The 24,807-nt window shown below is 39.4% G+C and overlaps 1 protein-coding gene across 2 annotated transcripts in view; it reads left to right on the plus strand.

Moving 5' to 3' along the window:
- The window catches only part of SEMA6A (semaphorin 6A), a 115,082-nt gene that overhangs the window by 47,683 nt on the left and 42,592 nt on the right, over window positions 1-24,807 (plus strand). For both annotated transcript variants that reach the window (XM_026052857.1, XM_026052858.1), the window contains exons 2-10: window positions 2,378-2,515; window positions 5,156-5,273; window positions 11,083-11,143; window positions 12,683-12,745; window positions 13,597-13,698; window positions 16,453-16,543; window positions 19,457-19,576; window positions 21,172-21,260; window positions 22,163-22,380. In XM_026052857.1, coding sequence (XP_025908642.1) covers window positions 2,416-2,515; window positions 5,156-5,273; window positions 11,083-11,143; window positions 12,683-12,745; window positions 13,597-13,698; window positions 16,453-16,543; window positions 19,457-19,576; window positions 21,172-21,260; window positions 22,163-22,380 — 962 coding nt within the window. In that variant the 5' untranslated portion in view covers window positions 2,378-2,415. The remainder of the gene's footprint in view (window positions 1-2,377; window positions 2,516-5,155; window positions 5,274-11,082; window positions 11,144-12,682; window positions 12,746-13,596; window positions 13,699-16,452; window positions 16,544-19,456; window positions 19,577-21,171; window positions 21,261-22,162; window positions 22,381-24,807) is intronic.

The following is a 24,807-nucleotide window of genomic DNA, read 5'->3' on the forward strand; positions in this document are numbered from 1 at the left end:
TCTTGGAGTCTGTCTCCGGTACATATTTACACAGAGTGGTGCATCTCTGTGAATAAGCATGGGAGTGATGGTGCAGATCACCTGCTAGAAAAGCTTTGATAACTGCCCGGTGTTGTGGCTGAGGTTGGTCTGCACCACCTTGGTGCTTTCCATGCAGTGTTGGACAGTGTTTGATGTTAGTGCTGACAGGCAGCAGCAGAAGCAGCCCCCCTTCTGCCCCAGAGTCCTAGTGCGAGCCTGGGCTGGTTTGAATTGTCAGCTTGCAGACCAGTAGTGGATGAATAAGGTCTGCATGGAAGAACTGGATTGCTTGATATGTTTCTTCCTGTTTAGCTGTTGCTCCTCATCCATATTTGAAAGAATAATTTTGTATTGGATGGTAGTAATTGCAATTGAAATGTTTGTAGATTAAGATAAGGTACTTCATTGCTTCACTGTGTGCTTAGAAGGGCAAATTTTGGAAGTAGCAAAATAAAGTTTCAAAAAATGGTGTGAAGAGAATGAAATTAAACCCCTTTTCTGTTTAGATCTATATATAATAGAGATAGAGAGATTTTATCTTTAGTTCAAACCCTTTGAGGGAATCTGTGTTTCCAAGTATTACACTTATGTCTGATGTTTATTTCTACTTTGGGCATTCCTAAGGGCCGTAAATGAAGCTCCACTGGGCACAGAAACAAATAGAAAGAAACAGTTTCTGCCCTAGAGAGCTCATGGTGAAGACAACATGTAGGAGGTGATTAAGGAGACAAATGGAGGGAACACGTAGGGAAAGTGTCTGCAGGCAGGTACTGCTGTGTCAGTGTCGTGCATTGCTATCAGCTTAACCAGTGCTAGATGGAAACTCTTCTCTTGGAGCAAGTGTGTGCTGTTCCCCAGTATGCATCCTCACACGTGATATGAGAGACTGACAGTTTCTGTATTATGCGACGTTATTCTTGCTCTTTTATCTTTGCCATCCGCTGACATTGCTTGGTTAAGGGGGTCACTCAGTGCCTCATATTAAATTTTATTTTTTTCTGGACTCAGGCTTTGATTAATGAAAACAGAGAATCAGCCAAGTTTCCAATTTATGTGTTTGAATAATAATAAGCAGGCATAGAGTGTAATAAATCATTACTCCTTGTGGAATGTATTGCCCTACAGTGAAGTCTCTATTCCAATTTAGCTATAAGATCTGAAATTTTATTTAAAACTAAATATCCAATAAGGCAAATTAATTATTGTGACATCTTTAATAGGATAAATGCTGAGGAATCAGCTGTGTCTGTGAAATTGCAAGTCAAAATGCCACACTCAGAACTTGTTAATGCTTTTTCTGGTATAGGGAAAGGAGACATAGGCATCTAACATTAAATGGTGTTGTAGAAGGGCAAGTTAGCACTTTGTTTGCCAAATTAAGTTTCAAAGACTATGTAGGTTACAAAGTTTGACTTTCTGCCCATAAATCTTGAATGATTGATGGACTACTGTAAAATAGCTTTGTTCAGAAAGAATCTTTGGCAGGTGGCATCAAAGGTTTGAAACTCTGGGAGGGATGAAAAGAAAACCCCACTTTTACACTGATTTCCCCTGCAGATCAGTGCCTGCATGAAATTTGCCTGGGAATTATGAGCTATTTACTGCATTATGCACTGTGGTTTTTTCTCACTATATCCAAAGGCCCCTGTGGTTCCTTTTATCTTCAAGATTTAGGGGTGGGGGGTGGTACATGAAATGTGGATGAGTGAAAGCATCCATAGAACACAGGCAAAAATGTGTTTTTAGACAGTTCTATTCTATCACAAGTTTGAGTATTAGTTTTATGGCACCTATATTTATGGGTTCATATTTTTATGGTAAAGCCCAATGACATGTTCTGCATGCTCTATCAAGCTTTCTCAGTGTTTCTTCGTTTGATTCACAACTCAGAAGGGTATGAATCAGTCCCGTAGCATAACCCTTAATCTCTTTTTAACATGAATAATGTAGTGTATTTTTTTATTTACGATGCGTTGCTTCATCTAATTGTGTCAACCTAGCCAAACAAATGGCAGGCTAAATGTTTGCTGAGAAAACTCTTGTCAGCTGTCCATCAGTTCAAAGGACAAAGTTTCTTTTTTTTGTGCACAGGCAGCTGAGACAGGAAGTTCTCAGTAACACACAAATATTGAAGTCTCTCCTCAACTAAGAGAGGGAACCAGGGCATGGGCCAAAGAGGAAATGGTCTGGGAGGGCAATTCCTGCTTAGAAATGCAACATACCTCCTCAGTTACAGTGAAAGGCATGCGGAGAATGAAAGATCCCTTTGTTTTCCGTTGTCTGTTTTAGTTTTCTGTATTCATTAGTAGAAGTTGCATCGATGTAAAGCACTTCAGCTCTTGTTTGTCCTCCACAGGGTGAAGTGCAGAAGTGAAGCCTCCCAGCTGAACTACTATGAGGTCAGAAGCCTTGCTGCTATATTTCACACTGCTACACGTCGCTGGGGCTGGTTTCCCAGAAGATTCTGAGCCAATCAGTATTTCGCATGGCAACTGTAAGTATAAACAGCAAAGGTCTTAATTTCCTTGGTGCCCATCAGCAGACTCCCCGTTAACAATATTATATTACAGTGCGATGAATGAAAATGTTTTCCCCGTCTGTCCCAGGTCAGCCAGTTTGCATTCTCCAACATTAGTAGAAGAGCAAGATGTTTTCCCTTTCACTTATGATTACTGGGTGATGAAATGCTTGTTCCTCAAAAACAGGAGCCTCTCTCCTCCTCAGACAGACACTTAAATAGCATAATGAAACCCAATTTCTTGTTTTATCTAGGAGCAAATCAGGGAAGCTTTATTTTCATGATCAAAGAGTTCTCCAGCTTTTGTGATTTGTGAAAACAATGTTCTGGATAACCAATCAAGCACCTCAGTATATTGAGTGTAGCACACTAACGAAATTAAGCTGCAAAAACATATTTCATTGATCTAACACAAAGAACCAAACTTATTCCTTCAAGCACTGATGGATTCCGCAGTAGCATTTGGCATTTTTGCCTAGAAAGCTTACTGTAGATTTTGACTTTAAAAAAAAAAAAAAAGCAAGAAAAAGAATCCTTTGTAACAGAATCTCTCGTTTTTCTTACTGCTTAGAGTAATTGGCAGGCTCTCCAAATCTAGGGTAAAAGACAGCTGCAAGCCAATATTGAGATTTAGTGGCTAAACAGGTGGAGAGCTTTCGGAGCATATGACCATGAAAAACAAGCTTAGCATATGTGATTATTTCTCATTTACCACAGCTCAATTACGATTACACAAAAAAAAAAACCAAAGTCTTCTGAACTTCCAAGGGTTCAGATATTTAAAAGGAAGAACTTGCATCTGTAAAAGTGTGTTAATGACTGGCAAGTCAGCCGTAGGTAGCAGGTTTATGTTAGCATCTTATTTTGAATCAGGAGTTTGATTTTGAAGTGAATATCCTGATGTTCGTTGCTTTATGGGCCTTAGTAAAAAAGACCTTTTGAGATAACACTGAGCTGAAAGACAGACTCCAGCAGCACACTTAATGTGCTCCAACTGATAGGCATGCAGTCCATGGAGCAAGACTAGAGACGCTCTCAAGTAAAACTGAAACATATCTAATGTGACTGCTGGTTCTTCAAGCATTTCCAGTCAGGTGATGCTAATCACCCTTGCTAATATAGATTTAACCAGTCTTAATCATTTGGGAGTTTGGATTACTTCTCTCTCCATCACAGAGTGCTGAAATCTGCACAAATGTGCAGGCTCCCACTCATGTAAAACCAGTGAGGTATAAAGGAAACAGCATTGAACAGAGGAAAGCATGAAAGTTAAAACTTGGCACTTTGTATATAAATCTTGGTCAGAAGGATTAAGCTTCTCAAAATACGTCCTACATAAACTTTGCTAATTTGTTTCTCCAGAAATACTCAGCATCTGGTTTACAGGGAGGTTACTATTTCTGCCCAGTGCTATCACCAGGCTTTCCGACACAGGGAAGTCTGAAGTGCTCTGCCCAAACCACACTATGAATCAGAAATTTGACTAAGATTAACAGGGAGAACATTTTTAGAGGACAGTAGCTGAAAACATTGGAGCTATAGCAGAGGGAAGAGACAGACTCCTTTGAGGCACATCTATACTTCTGGGAAAATATTTTGTTGGAAAAAGCCACAGGCATGGCTGAATGCTAGTCACCTCCATCTGATACATGAATGCAGTGGCTTTGTGATAATGCTCCTTCTTACCAGAGGTTTGGGCTCCTCCTGTCTTCCATTTATCTTTCTGTTTACTAAGCTCACCACCTCTAGGTTGTGCATCTGAGGTGTCACAGTCATGTATATGGTTTAAACAGCAAGATGGCACCTAGACAAAAACAATCACTCTTTATAGACAGTACACACAGATCATCTGGTGAGACCTGTGCATCGCAGCTGTGCTAAAGGTCTCACCAGATAAACCACTGGAAAAAGCAAGTAAATACTCCTGCTGACTAGCAAAGCAAAGGGACAAATCTTACTTGTTGAGAACATGAACTCAGCACTGGGCTTCCAGTCCAAATTGCTGTCCAGTTGCCAAAAGAGCAGCAGTCTCAGACTAGTTGCCAAAATAATATTCAGTGACTTCCATTTTATAAAGTTCAAGTAATGGTTACCCACAGTTTCTCAGAAATCCCCACAGCTGCTCTACAATGGCAGCCTGATCCTGCAGGAAACCCATGGAGTTGGCAGTTTACAGGGAGCAAAGCCAAGGCTTTTGCTCTAACCAATCTAGCCTTTGTGGTGATTGATGGCCACTGTAAAACAGCTTTGTCCTGCTAGATGGGCTTTGGCAGCCAGAAACCAACATTTAAGCTCTGCAAGCAGTGAAAGAAAAACGGTGAGAAAGTGTGGAGTACCTGTATGCCAGAGCAGGTCTGAGTTCTGAAAAGTCACAATTTTCATTTTTTAAAAATGACTTTCTCCTTTACAACTGCAAACAGCAGCTGTAACCACAAAGAACTTTTCAGCCTTCTGTGCTGGTTCCTTCCTGCACAAAGCTATATTGCTGGGAGAAGAAAGGAGCTGGAGTTTTGGGAGTAGCTTGGCACACAGTTGCACCATGTTAACATGGTTTAACCTTGTGATTCTGTTTTGCCTTTTGATCTTTCTTGGTGAACCTTTTTTTTCTTCTCACAGATACAAAACAGTACCCGGTGTTTGTGGGTCACAAGCCAGGACGGAACGCCACGCAGAGGCACCGGCTGGACATCCAGCTGATAATGATCATGAACAGAACGCTCTACGTTGCTGCTAGGTCAGTAACCCCCTGTTTCTTCACTGCCTCTTGCTGTTTTTAGACTGAGAAGGATGAACAAAAAACAAAAGGAATATTCTGAGCTCATTTCAGACAGATATTCAGATATTTTACTTCTGAATTTTCTCCTCTTTGTTAATAAGACATACTAGAAACTTTCTTAGTCAGTGAAGTTCTTGCAAGGCTCAGTTTTGCAAGGTGCTGAGCCATTCCTTTAAGGGCTGGATACCTTCATCTCCCTTTGAATGCAGGTGCATGGAGATTGCCAAAGGAGTCGTTCAGGATCATCATGGAGAGAGTTCATGCTCATTATCACCTTGAAGGAACCTGTAATTTTGTTTGTGCACACAATTCATTACAAATTTTAGGGAATGATCCTGCTGGTGCACAAATTCATGTTTGATTAAGAGTTCTTAAATTTCAGTGTTACTCTTTTAGGCACATTTTAAATATCATAAAACAAAAAAAAGAGAGAAAAACATGTTTGCAACTATTCTTTTGATGTACTCAACAAAGTTAATTGAATTTGGTTTCTGGATTTTTCTTGTGGAGAACTACACTATGCAAATACAAACACATACCTTCATGTAAAAGTTGTGCATAGAGACAGCGTTTAGTTTGTGTAGCTCAGCATAGCATTATCTGCTTCAGTGGAGCTATTCTGATTTATATATTTATTTACTTATATTATATATTTAGACTTGCATATAACTGCCAGACTGAAACAGATCAGACATTAACACTTCTCTTCCTTGACTGTTCTTACCAAAGGCGCTTGACAGTCTCAAGGTGGGAATTATCCAATGGGTGTAGGATAAATTCATACAGTGCCCAGGGTAATGAGAATGGGAAGTCCAGCCCAAGAGCTCCTGGGCCTGGATCCCTGCAAGCTGTCCTGCAGCAACAGCCGGCTTTCTGTCTGATTTCTGCTCCTTCTGGAGCCGGGCAGGACCCGCTGTGCGCGGCGGGAGCCGGGCTGCTGCTGCAGACAGGAGCAGCGGCGGGTGGGCAGCGGGAGCAGCTGCCCAAGGGGCAGCCGCCCGCGCAGCCACAGCCGCCAGCCCCGTCCTCAGCGCCCTCGGCAGCCCCGGGAACCGCTCCGCTTTCCTCCCCCAGAGCTGCTCCCCGTCCCCTGGGTGGCGGGATGGGTCCCACACTGGGGATCTTGCCTGTTGACCTTCACTTGGCGTGAAATAATTAGTTGCTTTCACCAGGAGAATCATTGAGCGCAGTTCCTACATAGTCGCTTTTCTGACTACTATAAAAAACTATAAAACTGCACTGCTATTTCTGCATATGCCCAAGCTCTGCAGCTTTATCTGTTAAGTTTGGTTTCTTAAGGCTTTTTACATACATTACATCCTGTGTCACTGACTTTTGGGTTCCCACTCATTGCAAGCTAGTCTGGATTTCTGCCATGCTGCCCTTCCACTGCAATTATTCCCAAAAGCAACGGGAAGAGTAGTGGAGGTCTTGCAGCCAAGAAGGTGTGGGGATTGAGGTTGTTAAACAAGGATCATATGTTTTTTTACTGTGAGGGTGACAGAGCCCTGGCACAGGCTGCCCAGGGAGGTGGTGGAGTCTCCTTCTTTGGAGATGTTCCAAACCCACCTGGATGCCGCCCTGTATCCCGTGCTCTGGGTGTCCCTGCTGGAGCAGGGAGGTTGGACTAGATGATCTCCAGAGGTCCCTTCCAACCACAATCATTCTGGGATTCTGTGATGTTCTCCAAACACTGTTTTTTCAGTACTGCATTTTCATGACTAGGTCATCACACTGCTTCTTACATGTGCACTCCCTTCTCCCAGGTAGCTCAAGCCTTACTTACTTGACATGCACAGCTTCCAGGCACAGAAAGCAGCAAAAGCTCACGTCAGAGCTGGTATCTGCAGTGCAGAGCATCCTCGCAGGAAATGACTGGCCACCTGGGCCTGCCCCTGGTTTTCCCTTTGTGTCAGGTCTTGGCAAAGAGCGTGTGGTTACACAACATGGCACTGCTGTTTCTTTTCTTCCCTGGAGTACTTGGATTCATATTGTGAATATTTTTGTTGGCCAGGCCAGAGCCAGATATCCAAGTGCACTGCATCTTCTCCCTTCCTCAGGGAACTGTTGTGGACTTGATTGCAGGGTGCAAAGAATGGGCAGTCCCACAGGGAGGCCTCTCTAGGCTTTACTTAGCCCAGTGCTTAATATTCTTGCTACTTTTAGTGTGATAAAGAGCCAGGCTGGGAATGGAGTTTTTTGAAAGGTGGTGGCAGGATTTCCTTCTTTTCATGGCTAAGTTCCCTTTGCTTTCCTTATTTGTTTTCTTTTAAATCAGCAAATTATTTGCAAAGAGAAGGTGGTAAATCCGCTTTGCAGATTTCACACTGCTGTACTTATAGTTTGTTCCCAGACTGAAAAACTGACGCAGTTGCAATGTTGCAGTGTCCAAGCAATTGCCTCTACAACAGGAAAAGCCTGCTAAATATTTTAGGATATGCAACTATTGTGTGCAAAAGATATAAAGAACATTGATGTTTGTGGGGGAGTATGTGTATTTGTATGTGTGTATGCATTCTTTGTGGCCATGGACATTTTTAAAGTGTTATAACAAGAGAGGGCTGAGATACCTCTAGGAGCTAGTAACCTGAAAAAAAAGAGCCAAGATCTAATCTGCTTTGCTCTTACTCAAGCACAAGAAATCTTCTTACCATTTTTTTTTCTTTCAGTAACTCAGAAACTTTTAAGTGTATCCTTTTCCTCATCCATGTGTCATTGAATCCTTGCTGGTCTGAGAAGACTATGTGATATAAGTTAAAAAGCAAAGGTCATTTTTAACTTTGAGTGATAAATTCCAGAAAATGAGTCATCTTTTGATAATTAGTGTGAATGAAAGTTTATAGCTGTAACACTGCATCTCCTTTAGTGGTTGTAATAAACCTAGAGACTGAAACAAATGTGAACACAATCAAAGGTGTTTCTCAAAAAGCCTTGTAACAAGATTAATTAAAAACTATAGTTAGCATAAATTCCTTAGCTATCATATCAGTTCTTGTGTTTGTGCTGTTTTTTTAAGATATCTAAACATAGTGATACTAAGTTTACATGTATACCCAATTATTTGAAAAGCCATAAAAACAGATGACTAACCATTGAAAGTCTAGGCCTGGAATTAATTGGATTTTTTTTTTCTTTCTAGTTTGCTTGCTTGCTTGTTTGTTTTGTTCAGTACCCATCACTATGCTTTGCAGACAGTTTCTGTGGGGAAAATGACAAACTCAGATTTCATCACCTCTGCTGATTTACTACTGAGTGACTGACATTGAACGAAATTTCTTTGTCTGTCAGGTGAATGCAGGGTCTGCATGTGCTTCTCTACTGGCTGTTATCAATTAAAATTTGGTTTCATTTTGGAAAAGCTTCAATATAAGCCTCTAATTGCAGGACAGAGGTACTCAACCTTTTTAAGCTGACGCCACTGAACCCTGTGAAGCCATATTACTCTGCAATCAGAATATCCAACTCTGGTGCATAAAGAAACTCCTGCATTCCCTTTTCTCCTTGGAAGGGAATCTGTGTGGCTGTCTCTTGCGCGTTCTCTCTCTCTCTCTCTCTCTCTCTCTCTCTCTCTCTCTGTCTCTCTGTCTCTCTCTCTCTCTCTCTCTCGCACACCCTTTTGTAAGTCCACGATGTCTCCTCCTCCCATTGCATTGTGTGGTGGCTGCCTTTGTTCACATTATCTGTCACCTCTCATATGTGTGTACAAAATGGTTTACTGAGCCCGTGAAGCATGAGAGCGATTCCCTCCTCTCGCGGTTACACATTTCCAGACGTTGCACTGAGTGGCTGAGGGTCATGCACAGCCGGTGGCATTATTTAAATTCCCTTCCTCCACAAGATTATGCTATGGCAACAAAACTCAGTTCTGCTGACTGGAGGTGGGAAAATCGGAAGCCCTAGGATTAAGTCAATTTGTGTTAGAATAACTTAATTAGCAGCAAGCTGTACACATGCATAGTAGATAGTAGGAGTTAGGCAGTAGTGGGAAAAGGAGGGCAAGGACAATCCTTTATTGTTTGTAGTTACAGAACCTTCCCTATAATTTGACAGCTCTTTCACTTTCTCTTGACACTGTCAACAACTCTGTTTTAAATATGGTATGAGAATATGATACACTGTCTTCTTGATACTAACCCTCTTTAAGATGACCTCATAATGCAGCATCTGAATTTTCTTTGGATTGCATTATAAACCAGAAAGCAAGTCCCCTAAAAACAAAACAAAACAAAAATCCTAAGCACTGTGGAATAAGATTGGCAATTAAGAGCTGTACTGGAAGGGGATTTTTAGAGGTCTTACAGTGCCTTGTTTTGTACGTAGTAAGGCTGGCGTAAACAAAGAATGATGTACGTACAAAGGAAATTGCTCAGTAATCTATGAAGCTGATATGCTAATAAGCAGTTTTATTCCAGCACTGACCCTGACCACTGCTGTGCCAATAAAGTCAGACAAATAATAAGCTGAAGCATTAAACCTGTCTTGACAGTAAATGGCAGTTTGTACAGAGAGGGAAAAAACCCACAGCTTTTCATTTTGGCATCATTAACAAAGCAAACTGCTTCCAGTGCCATGGAAGACGGTAGGGTTTTTTTAAGCTAGTTCCCAATAATAATGCTTCCCCTTCTCTCCACGTGAGAAAAGTGTTGCCTATTTTTCGTATAGCCGAATGTTTTGTGTCTGTTTTAGTTAAAGACTATGGCTGTTTCCCGCAAACCTGATAAAATGAAACTAATCTTGACAGCAGAGATCTCTAAAATGGAAACAGTCTGTATCCTACTTTCAGCAGGCTCCTGTGGAGACCCCTTCAATGCTGTAGATCATTCTCCAGCTGCACAGCTTCCTGTATTTTTTATAAAAGTCAATGTTATTTCAAGGAAAAATGAGATGTTCAGTGTTTTTCCTTTCCCTCTCCCCAGTTTGGTATGGTTCTTTACCATAGTTCTGTGGGTTGGTGGGTTTTTTGGAACTACAGGCACCAGACAAAAATGTCCTTGTTTTCAGCTTACACACAGCAGTATGTTTAAAAATATCTCTTCACCTGAGCAGCTGAATCTATTTCCTCTTTCCAAGGAGAGGTTGTCAGGTAATTGTAAGGAGAGCCAGGTTCTCAGGAAAGCGGGAAAGTAAATCGCAAGCAAGAAGCATAAACTTGTTCCAGAGGAATATTTTACAGTTTAATTTGGCCATCGCTGTGTGAAGAGAAGAATGATTCCTGGGAACAGTTTTGTGATTGTCAACCTTTTCCCTTCCATATTGTCAATCAAATTATCATAGCCGAGGTTAGAGGCATAATTAAAAAAAAAAGACAGAAGAAGAGAAAAGCATTAACCTCTTCTTAACCCAAAATGGCACAGGCAGCTGCCAAAGGTTTTCTAAGGAGATTTGCAACTGATTTCAGAATATGTAAAAACATCTGCACACTAGACCATAGCATCTAGTCTAATTCTGATAGAGCAGATATTATGTGGAGCTCATCTCATTTGTTCAAATAATCACTTTAGGGAAAGAATCTTTGCAAGTTTTGTAGAATTTCTCTTTCTCTCTCTCTTTCTCTCTTTTTTTTTTAATCCTTTATGGGGCAGAAGAGGGTTTGCATATGGAAGTGTTTAACTAGAAAAAGCAGGCAATGCTGTCAGTATTGTTCCCAGATAAAAATTGTGGTCTTTTTTGAATGGATTGTGGATAATCTTGTGATAGGTAGCTCTCTTCCTAGAAAATGAACTGCTTCATTTGACTTTGCCTTTGTTTCGCTTCCCTTTGTTTACAGGGACCATATTTATACTGTTGATATGGACACATCACATACAGAAGAAATTTATTTTAGCAAAGTAAGTAGCTTTTATCATGATCCAGAAACCAAGGACACTAGAACAAGCTTCAAATAAATAGGAAGATGACATTGTTTCAAACAACTTGCCAGCGCTACTGTAAAAACTGTAATAATAAAGTAAGATGGCATTGCTAATCATATTTGGGGAAAGCTAGAATAGCAGTCATGTCCTCTGTGAGTTTCTGATAAGTGATTTAGCTGGGCTGATAAGAAATCCATACTGAAATGCAGTGAGGTCCCTGCTGGAACATCCATCAAACATTTATTCATTTATATTCTGCAGCTTTCTAAAACTGCTGTGCTATCCCAATTAAGTACACTCAAACTTTTGTCATAAAAAGCAAATGCTATTTACACATTTTCATGCACACAAATTGTATTCACTGATGCAAGCACTCACTAAATAAAATCTTATTTTAGCATCACCTTGCAGATTCCCATTATCTCCATGGGAAGTTATGTCCAAACTAAGAAGAGCTTTGTCTGCATGACCACATTGTACATTAACATATATCTACTAGAAGTAGCCTCCCTTCAGCTCCTTTGCGTGGCGTGTATGTTGTGTAATATGTGGCAAATGCAATCTTGAATCACTGGAAGGTCATACAAATTTGGCCACTGGATGGATTGCACCAGAGGAGGAAAAAAGTATGTTGTTTTATAGCTATCAGTGATGCTAAAGATTAGTTTATGCCTTGTTACTTTCCAGAAAAGTGAGGTCAAAGGCTCGTAATGGGAAGAACATTCACAATAAATGTTTAAGCTAAGAGTCTTTAGTGAATACATATTGCCTCAGTTTACTCTCAGTTTACGCTATCCAAGTAATGTCCAAAATCATGGTTATAATGTCAAAGGTGTTATTATAATAGACCACAGGTTTTTAAAATAAGCTTTACTATAATTAACCAGCCTGTGGCATTGGACCACTTCATATCACTTTCCATTCATGACTCCATAAAAGGGCTGTATAGAGAATACAGCAGATCCTCAGACCACAGGCTGGGACTCACCTGTAAATGTTCCAGGGGAACAATGTTTACAGGTAAAATCAAGAGTATTTTGGTAGGTAGAGGGCTCTCTGAACCTGTTAGCTGACTTGAAGTGATAAGAATTACCTGAATTTGTTTCTTTGCACATCTAAAATATCCGCTACCAGAATACGTGTTCCAGTAGCATAATGACGGAGTTTGTAGAAGAAAATACTTATTCTGACTTGCAAAAAAATAAAATAGAATCTAGCACTTTTAAGAAATGTGCATATATTTTTAGAAATTGGCTTATTGCTAAATTCAGTTGTTTGTAGACTTCTAAAAACGGGATCCTTTTCTAGTTTAATGTATATGAAGCAACAAAAAATTAAGTGAATGTTTTGCATCACTGATTTTTTTTTGTAGTGGTGAATTAATCATGGAGAAGGGGTGCAGAAAGCTTTCAATAAATATATGTTCAGGTGTTAGTCTACCCTGGGGACTTTTACTTTTGAAATCAAATGCAACGATTTCTGGGCTCTAATTGATTTCTTTCTTGATCTTTGCAGAAATTGACATGGAAATCTAGACAAGCTGATGTAGACACATGCAGAATGAAGGGAAAACATAAGGTTGGCAATTTTCATTTCTCCTGCACCTGCCACTTTGGTTTAGTTGCTTGACTATTATCTCTGGCCGCTGTCTGTGATGTGGAATGGATCAGGCCATTCGCTTCTTTGCTAGTAATTGCTTTTTCCATCAACTTATTGAAGGCTTTAATTTGCAAAAATAGTTTGCTTTCATGTGATAAAACGTTATGACAGGAACTGCAGTAACATCCAGAAAAACTGAGAGCTCAGGGAGTTTTGAATATAATGCTAGGTGTACTGAATTTGCTTAACACTGCCTCAGCAGCTAAGTGCTGCAGTCCATCCTTCCCTAGGAACTGACAAAGAAGTTTGTATAAAGCATCAGAAAGCGTGAGTGTTTACAAGTGTAGAAAGACTGAATTTATTCATACACCTGTTTTCCCCTACTGTAAATTATGACTAACAAAAGAGGGATCAAAACTGAGGGAAAACACTTTCTACCTCCTTTGTACCTTCCTACTCCCCCTTCTAGTTATTATCAATGCATTGCTTTAACTTAATTTCATTTGAAAGCTTTTGCTTTCCTTAAAAGCAGAGACATGATATTCTTCTCACTTATGTTGTTGTAAAATACTATCACCAGTTATTTTATGTGAACAACAGCAAATCTGACCTATAATATGAATATCATATCCTCAATCTTTTGCAACCATACCTGTGGAATGGAAGTTGTGTCTTCTTCACTGTCAATTAAAACACAGTTGAAATAAAGCCCAGAACATCAGAGTGGCTAATTCCAGTTTAGACCTGATGATGAAAGATTGTAGCATAAAAATAATGGCAGACATGCTAAATTCAATAGCTGAAATATTTTTATAATTATTTTTCTTCAGGATGAGTGTCATAATTTTATTAAGGTTCTCCTAAAAAGAAATGAGGATACATTGTTTATTTGTGGAACAAATGCCTTCAACCCTTCCTGCAGGAACTACAAGGTATGTAATCTGTCTGTGGGATTTCATTTATGTCTTTTCTTTCTTTTGGATTTATTGTAACTATGCTGGCAAACAGTATGAGGTATGTCATTCAACGGTGCATCATTCAAATCTGTAGCATTCAAAGTAGTTTCTGTCAATGCTACAAAACTCAGTGATGATTGGATTTCTGAGGATTGTCAGATTGATAACCTCCTTCTCTGCACATCCTCCAAACTGAAGTTTATTGTCATTTTGCATTGCCCTTCATAGCTGCAAAGATCCTCTGTTCCATAGATGGAGGTGAGGTCATTCCTCAGAGTGTCCCTAAGTTTGTCATTGACATGCCTATGTCATTAATACATAGGCTGATGCTGGGGATTATTACTGGCATAATGTATTTTAAATGTCTCTATAGTATTGTTCTCAATTGCAAAGCCATTTCAGAAGATGTTTAAGGACTTTGCACAGTAAAGCACAAAACAATTAGTGTTTGGGACCCAGCAGAGAGGGAACCTGTAAAGATCCTATGGTATGGCACAGCAGATCTCTTTAGGGAAAGGCAAAGAGGGAGAGAGAAGTGGGACTCCACTACACAAAACATTATCTACAGCATTGTAGAAAACTATGCTGGTCCTTGAATACTGGCCATTAATTCACAGACACTGACTTCTTCCTTAGATCTAGTGTATGCACTGCATCTTATTTTCCCACTTATTTTCCATTTTCTCAGACTTTTACCCATATAATCTGACAAACCCTTCATCAATGGATTTTTTTAAAGTAGCTTTGAAATGAAATGAGTTAGGCCATCAGTATCCAAGCTCTGTTTTTTCAGATTCTGCTGTGTCGCAAAGGTCATTTCTTATCTTCTTCAGGTAAAAGAAAATTCATGCTACTTCTAATGAAGTCATAGCACATTTATATTGACTCAGAAGTGTCAGAGTTATCAGAAGAAAAACAGCATAGAGTTGTTAACATCCAGAAAACCAGCTTCCTTAGTGGTATTCTTGTGTCTGTTGTTTTTCCTTCCTTTCTCTGCCTTGCTGGTTTACCTCATTTACCCACTGCAAGAGGTGTAAAGAATCACATTAGAGAAATTAGAGAAGCTAAAGGGAGTGTTTTCATTCAGTCTGTGAAAGAAAAATTTTATTCAAGTGTAAGCCTGCATTGTGGTAATGGGTTGATGCACATACCTGGTGTAAAGCAGCAAGAACACAATAGATGTTCTGTTAATAGGCATTTCTTTTTCCTTTCTTGACATCCTGCTTCTGGCATGCAGCTGGCCTTTCTGTTCCCAGCACTGTATTTAGTGTGCTACCACTGCCTGTCATTGCTTAACGCTCAGAACAACAGTGCAGCTAACCAATTTCAACCAATCCTCTTGCTAGAAAGCTGTCTTTTAATACAAAGAGTTTTCCGTGGAGTCCTAATGTGAGGGATATAAATGGTGTTCCATTCCCTTCCTGCAGATGTTTCATTCCCTGTGATATATGGCCTGTGCAGACTGCCTCACCTGTTGCTGATCTGCCAGGGCTGGATAGCAATACCTCTGGGAGTCTGCTGAAGGGCACGCAGACACCCGCCCTGACTTGGCCTCTTCATATTTCCAGCAGTCGAGACAGGGCACTAAAGAGGTGTCAAGCAGAAGATATGGCTGTCCCTCCGCACTGTGAAGTGAAAGTGCAGATGAGCCTGGCATGTCAGGCTCAGCACAGGGACCCTTGCTCGGGACTTGTTTCCTTTCAGCACCATTTGAAATGCTTTTCCATTCTGGCGTATACACAGCTAGCGTAATTCTCTTCTATGAGTCTTGACAGAAAAGTTGCATGACAGAAAAAAATGATGACCAATTATCCACTGAGTTACTTGGATCCCATAACTTAGGAGCTAAAAGTTGATTGGAAAAGCTGATGGTGATTGATGGGTTATTTTTCATGCTCTGCAATTTTGTACTGCGAATGATTTATACAGTATAAACTGTTCAAGTTACTTGAATATGCTAGGAATATTTTTACCCCTCAAGTGCTGTAATAGCAGAATCTTAGGCAGGTAAGAGCTGTACTTTTCCCCTGTAGCTCAATAAATCCTCTTGAACTTTGCGTAAAGTTGATCTGTATATTTGTATAATTATTACTACCTAGGGTGAATTCATTTCCCAGGAGTTACACTTAAGCCTCAGATTTTGCAGTTTCTTCACAGATTAATTCTTGCCTGATGGTAAGAGGATTTCTCCATGACACAGACTCCACTGATACAGTTAGACTTGGAGAGGATCCTCCTAAGTGCGCAAATCAGGAAAGAGAGCACCACTGTTGTGACCAGAACAGAAGGATCTCCGGACTCGAGGGAGAAAAACGCACATACGGATAATTGTCCTAGTGTCTTCTCTGACTGTTACGGCTTGCAGGCTTTTATAAGAGTGCTTCTGTTGAATCACTGTTGAAGATAAATTTTGAATCCTTGCCAGAACTGCAGACCACAAGGCCTGCTGCAGTTCAGCGGGAAGCCAGCATACAGATAAAATACCAGACTTTTGTAAAATGTGTTGGGATTACCTCTAAAGGCATGACTGACTTATAGGAGATGATTTTCCAGAGTGGTTTTATTTAATGATGTCGTTTTTGCTGGATGTTTCATTCACAGTTAGAAATATAGTTAACAATACAGAAACAAACTTTTTTCCTGTCCAGAAAGCAACAAACATTACCATAAGTCACACGCCATGTAATAAGTTCTCTTTCTTCATCTGAAGGGCTCCCTTTTGTTTTTCAGATGGATTCGCTGGAGTTTCTGGGAGATGAATTCAGTGGGATGGCCAGGTGTCCCTATGATGCAAAACATGCTAATGTTGCATTGTTTGCAGGTAAAGGAGACCATGATAATCTTTTGGCTTTCTGTCCTTCAGCCCAGGCTTGCTGTAGCAGCATCACTCTTGAATGCAGAATGCCAAAATCTAAAAGGTGGCAAGGACAGTGGATAATGACTAAAAATAGGGTCCATAAGGAAATCATTAGCACAGGAAACCTTGCCTTCGCTGGGATTAACTTCACTACCATAAACAACATTGCCTAAAGCCTCCATTTCCTGATTCAATATTTCAGTATTTCCTGGATCCATGATAATATAATGTGAGATCAGTGTGAGGCCTGATTTCTGGCATCCTGCTTCTACTAAGTCAAGGACAAGGCTTGTGTGAACTTTAAGGGGGAGAGGGGCAGGATATGCTCCTTCAACATCTCCTAACCAAGTTAACAAAAGGAAATTGGAGATTGTGCTGTGATGTCCCCTTTTCTAGATCCAGAAGGAAAGGGAAGGTGCATTTATTTTGAAGCAGAAAATATCTTGACATTCTATCACCAGCTTGTTTGGTTGACAAACAAGAAAGATCTTTTGGTTAAGTAATGATTTGTGCTGCATGCAGTAAAACACAGCTAAATCTTATTTAACTACTACAGTAGTTTGAAAAGTGAGTCATTATTAATAGGGATAATTTGGCTGTGATTGTGAAATCATATTTTAGTACCTCTCTTCATAGATTTATGATTAAATGGTTTCTTTTTTCAACTTCTTTTACTATGAAAATGTTGATCTTTTCTTAAACTTGGCTTTATAAAGCATAAAACAAAGCCATCTATAATAATGTCACTCCTTTTTAGTAGATGTCACTAGAAAACGACGTGTAACTTATATGAAAATATTTTAGGAGTTCCTCTGAAAGTTTAAAAATTTATGTGTATCACAGCCACTTCCACTGAAAATCATGTTTGTGTCTGCATTAACCACTACAATGTTAATGCTGGCATGACTTGCCTTAACACAGAGAGATTTTATAGCAGGATGCAAAAAAATTGTTTTATTATTGTTTATGTAGCAGAAATCATTACGTCCATTTGTTTCAAATATAACAGTGATGACGGTGACAATATGTAATTTCTTAATTAAAATCAAAAGAAGGTAAAGTAGAAATTCTGTGTTTGTAGCAGATAATTCATAGACCACAGAAATAGATAGACATATTCAGAGAATGATTCATGCCATATGTCTCAGATTTCTATCTTAGGGTGGTCTGAATCACCTTTTGGAAGTGCCTTTCTCTTCACACTGGCCGAACCAGGAGTTTATGACCAATATAGTCTAAACATTTACCTAACATGCAGCTAAAGTTAGGTGGGCTGAATGCTGCTCTATCACTGAAGAAGTCCTCTTCATTTTTGAAAATATTTATAGAAATTATCATACCCTGTTTTAGGATAATTCAAAATATTTTTTGAGTCTGATTAAATATATTCATACAGAATATGTTCAGTAAATCTAGTAGCTTAAGAAAATCACTATTTGATATGCTCTACTTACTGATTCCCATGATAACTTTTCACAGGATGAAAAGCACTTTCATAACAGTTTAGGGCACTAATCCATCTCACCGTAGTCTTTTGGGTGCACTTACATGAATATAGTTCTTTCAGCCAATGGCTCTTATGACTGATATGTGCAAGTTGTAATTGGTCACATGGTCCTCAGGAATTTGGCAGGAAAGAAAATGCATGTATGCTTATATTAATGTGAGATCAGACATCTTTATCTAAATAATCCAGCTTTTTATTCATTTTAAATTGTTTTTAATATCTTATTTGTTTTTCTTTTCTGCTTCTGCTAAGAAAGCAATCCTATTTTAAAATAGCTAAGTAATTATAAGGATTGTGGGATTCAAAGGAAAAACTGCAGTCCTGCTAATAAAAAAAACCTCTTATTTTTAAACCTTGAATGAAAGTTGTCTACAGTTGCAATAAAGTGTACTCTCACTAGAATGGCCTTCAAGGCCTAATAAACAGCATAATCTATGTCAAACTAGATGTGAGTCATTCTAAATTTTCTGTAGACACAACTGAGATACATATTACTACTCTTGTGTTGTGATGTTTATGCTCTCAGCAGACATCATGGTTACAAGATATATATCATAAGGTGAAATAGCCCATGTACTGAAACCCACTAACATGTCTGATAACAAATAATGTCTTAAACTGTTGTCAGAGCTCACACCTTCACCTTGAGATTCTTTTGCAACTTTTTGTTGTCTTTGGGGTGCCATTTTGTAGAATAGAATAGTTTTTCTTCCTTTCTTAATGATTGTTAAAAGAAAAGGATGAATAATTCACGTGGCATATATCTAAAATGCTTTTTTTAAAAAAAAAAAGAAAAATATATGGAAAATCTCTTCCATATATTGGAAATGCCATCTCTTTGCATCCCTGTTTTGCCTATACTTCCTGATACTCTTTAATTTTTGGCAGGTAATTTTTGAGAGGAGTTGCACATTAAAGCTCACAGAGGGAGAAATTCGAATATGTTAGCTGAGACTTGTCTCGTTTAATTTCCATGCTATGGCTAACACTTCTCCTTGGGCAGCACTGTATTTGTTTTGCTTAGATCTGTAGGCAACTCTCTGACTTTGAGTCAGGTTAGAGAGTTTATGAGCACTGAACTAGAGGCATTGGCAGAGAAACTGGATGGGGAAGCTTAGTTTGACTTTAAAAGTGTTGTTTCATAGGATTTTTTTCCCCACACCATTCCTGACACTATCCTTTTAAGGTTGGTGACTTTTGTTCTCTGTTCAATCCCATTTACCTAGCTGTTTTTTTTCCCCTTCCTGCTTCAGTGTTTCCAAGGAGATTTCTGATGATTTCATTTGTCCCTGTGCATTTAATTGTTGAGAGAAAGTAATAACATTATTTGTTACTCCTCCATTTTTCCTTCTTCTTTCCTTGCTCCTCAGAGGGAAAGCTGTATTCTGCCACAGTGACCGACTTCCTTGCAATAGATGCTGTCATATACCGAAGCCTTGGAGATAGCCCAACCCTGCGGACAGTGAAACACGACTCAAAATGGTTGAAAGGTAGGCAAGCAAACTGAATGAAACAGAAAAAACAGCATCTCTGATGAGAATCTTGGATTCCTGACAGACCTCTTTTGTCATTTCATTTTGGCAACACTTTTTGGCAGAAAGAGCGAGCTAAATTACATCTTTTACTTACACAGATTTATTTATCTTTTTTCCTCTTCTCCTGACCCCAAGTTACTGTGCTTGACAGAAACTGTGAGCATAGTGGAGCAAAATATAATCCAGCCAGCTTTCCAAGCTGAAATCTGTCAATTTACAACTATTGGATGAAAGAGTTGGAATTTGCAGGGCTTAGTGTTCTTGGTCTGTGCTTGAAACAATTTCCCCCCCAGGACTTTGTCAGGTAACAATTGAAGCTTTGTGAAGTGTAGAGAATTTGTTCTGCAACATTAAGATTCATCAATAAAAATAAAATTATGGGAATTTTCCACAGGACCTTTATTTTATGGTTTTGTGTTACTATACAGCTGCCATTGAATTAGGCAATTTGTGTGCTCTAAATACTTTCATTGTTAAGAGCAGTGATGTTTACTTTCCTATAGATGCTATGAATAGTTAGCATTTGGAGTGACTCTAAACAGTGAGCAAAACCATAGCTGGAAGGCCTGTTCTGTATGCAGGAATGTTTTGCCAGGTGTCAACTTTAGCCATCCCTCGTTGCTTGTTGCTACCGTCAAGTATGGGCAGAACCAATTATATGGCTTGTTATTCCCTCCACATACAGCCATTATGCCATAAAGAGCCCTATTTGTACCTCAGAGGAAAACCATTATATACTTCATCTTTACCTTCTCTTGTCCATTGTGAAGGGGAAATGTGTTAGTGGCAAATACATGCCACTAATCCAGGACAAGAGGGATGTGGAGCTGCTGGAGAGAGTCCAGCGCAGGGCTACCAGGATGATCAGGGGCCTGGAACATCTGCCCTGTGAGCAAAGGCTGAGAGAGCTGGGTCTGTTCAGCCTGGAGAAGAGAAGGCTGAGGGGGGACCTGATCAGTGTCTATAAATACCTCAAGGGAGGCAGTGAGGAGGAGGGGGCGGCCTCTTTTCAGTGGTGGTCAGCGACAGGACTAGAGGAAACGGCCACAAGCTGAGGCACCAAAAGTTCCACAGGAACTTAAGGAAACATTTCTTGAAAGTGAGGGCAACAGAGCGCTGGAGCAGGCTGCCCAGAGAGGTTGTGGAGTCTCCTTCTTTGGAGATCTTCCAAACCCGCTTGGATGCAGCCCTGTGCCCCGTGCTCTAGGTGACTCTGCTGGAGCAGGGGGGTTGGACTAGATGATTGGACTAGATGACCTCTGAGGTCCCTTCCAACCTTAAGCATTCTATGATTCTATGATACTTAATTGCTTTTCACGAGTTCTTTGTAGATTTGCTCCCGGGCATTCCAGACATTGATTCCTCAGTGGTGGCCTGCCCTGAAAACTGAGTGCATGTGCTTAACATGGACACTTACTCTTTAGATGGATCTGTTTTAGATGGATCTTACTCTTTTAGTGTGGATCTGTTTGGCTTCTATCTACACCCTTTGTGTATTTGCACACCATATGACATACCTAGTGCCTAACAGAATATCATCCTTTTTCTAGAACCATACTTTGTCCAAGCAGTGGACTATGGCAACTATATTTACTTCTTCTTCCGAGAAATAGCAGTGGAGTACAACAGCATGGGAAAGGTAAGAGGGAAAACATTGCCCTGAAAGTCTTTGTGATATTCAGGAGGAGAAAAATATGCTGCACTTGAACCAGTGTTGTTAGGAATGACCTTGAAATAAGAATCATAAATCATGATGACAAGGTCATAATTTTGAGAAGATTCCTATCACTCGAGCCAGAAGGTAGGTTGGAGTGAAACACTGCACTGTCTTAAAAGGAAACGAGATGGTTTCTTATGGTAATGATATATATTGAAATCTTTTGTGTCAACCAAGGAAAGCTCAAGGAAAACATACTGAATTCAGTGCAGCAGGTTATTTTTAAACCTAGATTCTATAGCAAAGATATATTTTTCCTTAGGAAATCCTAATTGGAGTGCTGAGTAAACAGAGGCAAAAATTTTGTTCTCTGCCATTTTGCAAAGAATGATTAAACACTTACTGCGTCTTTGTAATTTCACAATAGCTTTCTGAATAAACAGTCAGAAAAACTGACCAAGGCCACAAAGGTGGAGGGCAGGTATAAAAGCCCAACTAGATTTGCATAGTTTTAAGTGCTGAAAATACAAGACTTGGAGCAAGCAGTGTGGGTTGCAGGAACTGTGAATATAAAATGTTCTTTTGTTTGGGGAAACAGAAAGCTAAGCAGTCTGTATGGAAATTAGTTTATATGGATTGAGAACAGATCTCCTGAAGGATTTATGGCTGTGTATTAAATGCCACAGCCTTATCTCTTATAGCACACTCTTCCAACAGCTGAAATTTTCTCTGTTTATTATTTGTCACAGATTAAGGAAACACAGGATTAAATTAAGCACCTTGCTGTGACATTTCAAATGATTTAAGGACAGAATTCCAATAAAGTCTTTCACAAGAAGCAAACATTTCATTTCTTTCTGTTGTTTTTGCCCTGTTTCTTCCAGGTAGTTTTCCCAAGGGTAGCTCAGGTTTGCAAAAATGACATGGGAGGATCTCAGAGAGTGCTGGAAAAACAGTGGACTTCCTTTCTCAAGGCTCGTTTGAACTGTTCAGTTCCTGGCGATTCACACTTTTACTTCAACATACTGCAGGCTGTTACAAATGTTATACGTTTCAATGGCCGGGATGTTGTTTTAGCAACTTTCTCCACTCCGTATAACAGGTAATGGGCACAGTACCCTTTTGCTCTCTGTGTCCTTTATATTTTCCTTTCATTGTAATTTCTTTCTACTTTATTAAATTACAAGCAATGATTGCTCATATAGTGTAATTATTAAGTATCATGCACTTACCAATAGTTGGTGTTTCATTTTAAAATACCTTAGTATTACTTATTTCTTCCATGTCTGGTAATTTAAAACAGCCTTCAACCATTTACTGTGTGGACATGTTCCTTGGATATATTTTTCGTTACTTGGGAATAATTTAGAAAGGACATCAAGAAGTTTAGCAGTATGTGATTTGCAGAGTGTTATTCCAAAGAGAAAATAAGATTATCCATTCTCAAAAGAAAGCATTTTTTTTTATCTTGTTTTCAACAGCACCACCAAAAGCTGTTTTAATACTCTTCTCTCATATCTCATGCATCCCTACTGACTGACATATTTTCTCCTGGAATAACTAAGATAGTAAGGTATCCTGCTGGCTGCAGAAACTGGTCTCCGGAGCATGAAGTAGTATTAGAACTGAACAGAGCTTCATATGGTGTCTGCTTTGCTCATTGGCTGTCATAGAAGACACAGTTTAATTCTTCATATCTGGTCAGCTCGTCTGCTGCCCTTCTGCCTCTCTGGACCTATACCATGACATGCTCACAAAGGCTTTAGTGAGCTAGGAGGGAAGCAGGAATCATGCTAGATAGAAAGTTTCTTCCTTTTCCTGAACACATGAACACATCTTCCTGTTACAGAGCCTACACCCAAGAGTCTTGTCTTGCTTGAATGCAAACTACAGATACTAATAAGAGGGCCCATACTTCAAACACCTATATTTTATTGTTCAGGCCATGTGTTTTCCAAAATCATCCATTCATCTACCAAGAATTTAGTACAGTGTATATTATGTCTTCCCAGAAGTTATTAGAAAAAAGTAACTGTATCTTGTTATTGTTGAATTATTGAATCTCATTGAGAAGCTAAAACAATAGTAACATTCTAATTAGAACATATATTACTGCTTCACAGAGTAACATTTGAGCTGAAACAGATTTTTTTTTTCTGGAATTCATCTGTTTCTGCTGTTAACTTGACACCTCTCATCAAAGCCTGACCTCAGCGATGTCATGCATAGAACTGACTTCAAATGAGAGTAAGCCCAGGCCTGTGCTATATAATCACCATTTTCAAAAATAAAACAAGAGAAGCTGCTTTGGAACAATTACACCACTAATAAGGAATATAATTTGAAATTGAAATGATCTCCTTTTTATGCAAATCAATTTAATAAAAACAATCAAAGAATCATCATCAGAAAACAGGCTATATCATTGAACTTATCTCTGAACTGAGATTGTCTTCCTGCTCTGCTATTAGTTGCTATGGTGTGCCATGAGTAATCCTTTTTCTTAGACTCTGCATTTTAAAATCTAAGTAGTTTCTTTGAAAATCTCTGTTTTTTGGTTTTGGGGTTTTGGAGACCCCTCATTAAGAGAGAAAACTCTGGCATAGACAGATCTGTCTTTCCCTCTTCACTGCAGAAATGCTTACAAAAAATCTCATCTTTGGAAAAAAGAAGTTCCCACTCGCATGACCTGGAAAAGAATCCACAGCGTAACCTGGGATCAGACAGTGTGGGGCTGGTGATAGGTTGTAGCCCAGTGGCTGATCCAACCACATAGTGGATCTATAGATCTAGATCTAGATCTATTAATTAGATTAATTAATCTATTAATTATAAATCTATCTATAGATAGTTTTAATAGATTTATAGATTATTATATCTAAATAGATTTAATAGATAGATTTAGTAGACTTATAGATTTAATCTATAAATTAATAGATATAGATATAGATAGATATAGATCTATAAATTTATAGATCTAAAGTAGATCTATAAATTAATATCCTCAGTATATGGATCTTTTGGGCTCCTCTCACCACATGGTCTCTCCATCACTGTGGAGATGTGAGCTGAGCCAAGCCCTCAGTGCTTTTGGTTTTGTATAGTAAACCCAAGCTTCTAGGATTCTTTTTCAGGCTTAATTCTGCACAGTGCAATATCTCCTAACTGAAGCAGGACTTGCAGAATCTTTCAGGATTAGGTCCTTTGTATCTAAAATCTCTCTCAGTTAGCTATTAATGACACAATATGCTCCCAACCAGCTTGTACATCTGGATACTTTTGACTGCCTCCATTCATAGACTCTTGCTCTGTACAAGACTCTTGTCAGAGCAATTCTTGCTCCTGTTGTCAAGGACAACAGGAAGAGCTTCTACAAATACATCAGCAGTAGGAGGAAGGCTAGGGAAAATGTTAGTCCACTGCAGGATGGGGAGCTGGCTTGGTGATGGAGGATGCAGAGAAGGCAGAGTTACTAAATGCCTTCTTTGCTTCTAATTGCTAAGACCAATTTCAATGAACTACAGAGCCT

This window comes from Nothoprocta perdicaria, unplaced genomic scaffold, assembly GCF_003342845.1.
Source record: "Nothoprocta perdicaria isolate Ctin4 unplaced genomic scaffold, notPer1 scaffold_92, whole genome shotgun sequence".
Taxonomy (NCBI): domain Eukaryota; kingdom Metazoa; phylum Chordata; class Aves; order Tinamiformes; family Tinamidae; genus Nothoprocta; species Nothoprocta perdicaria.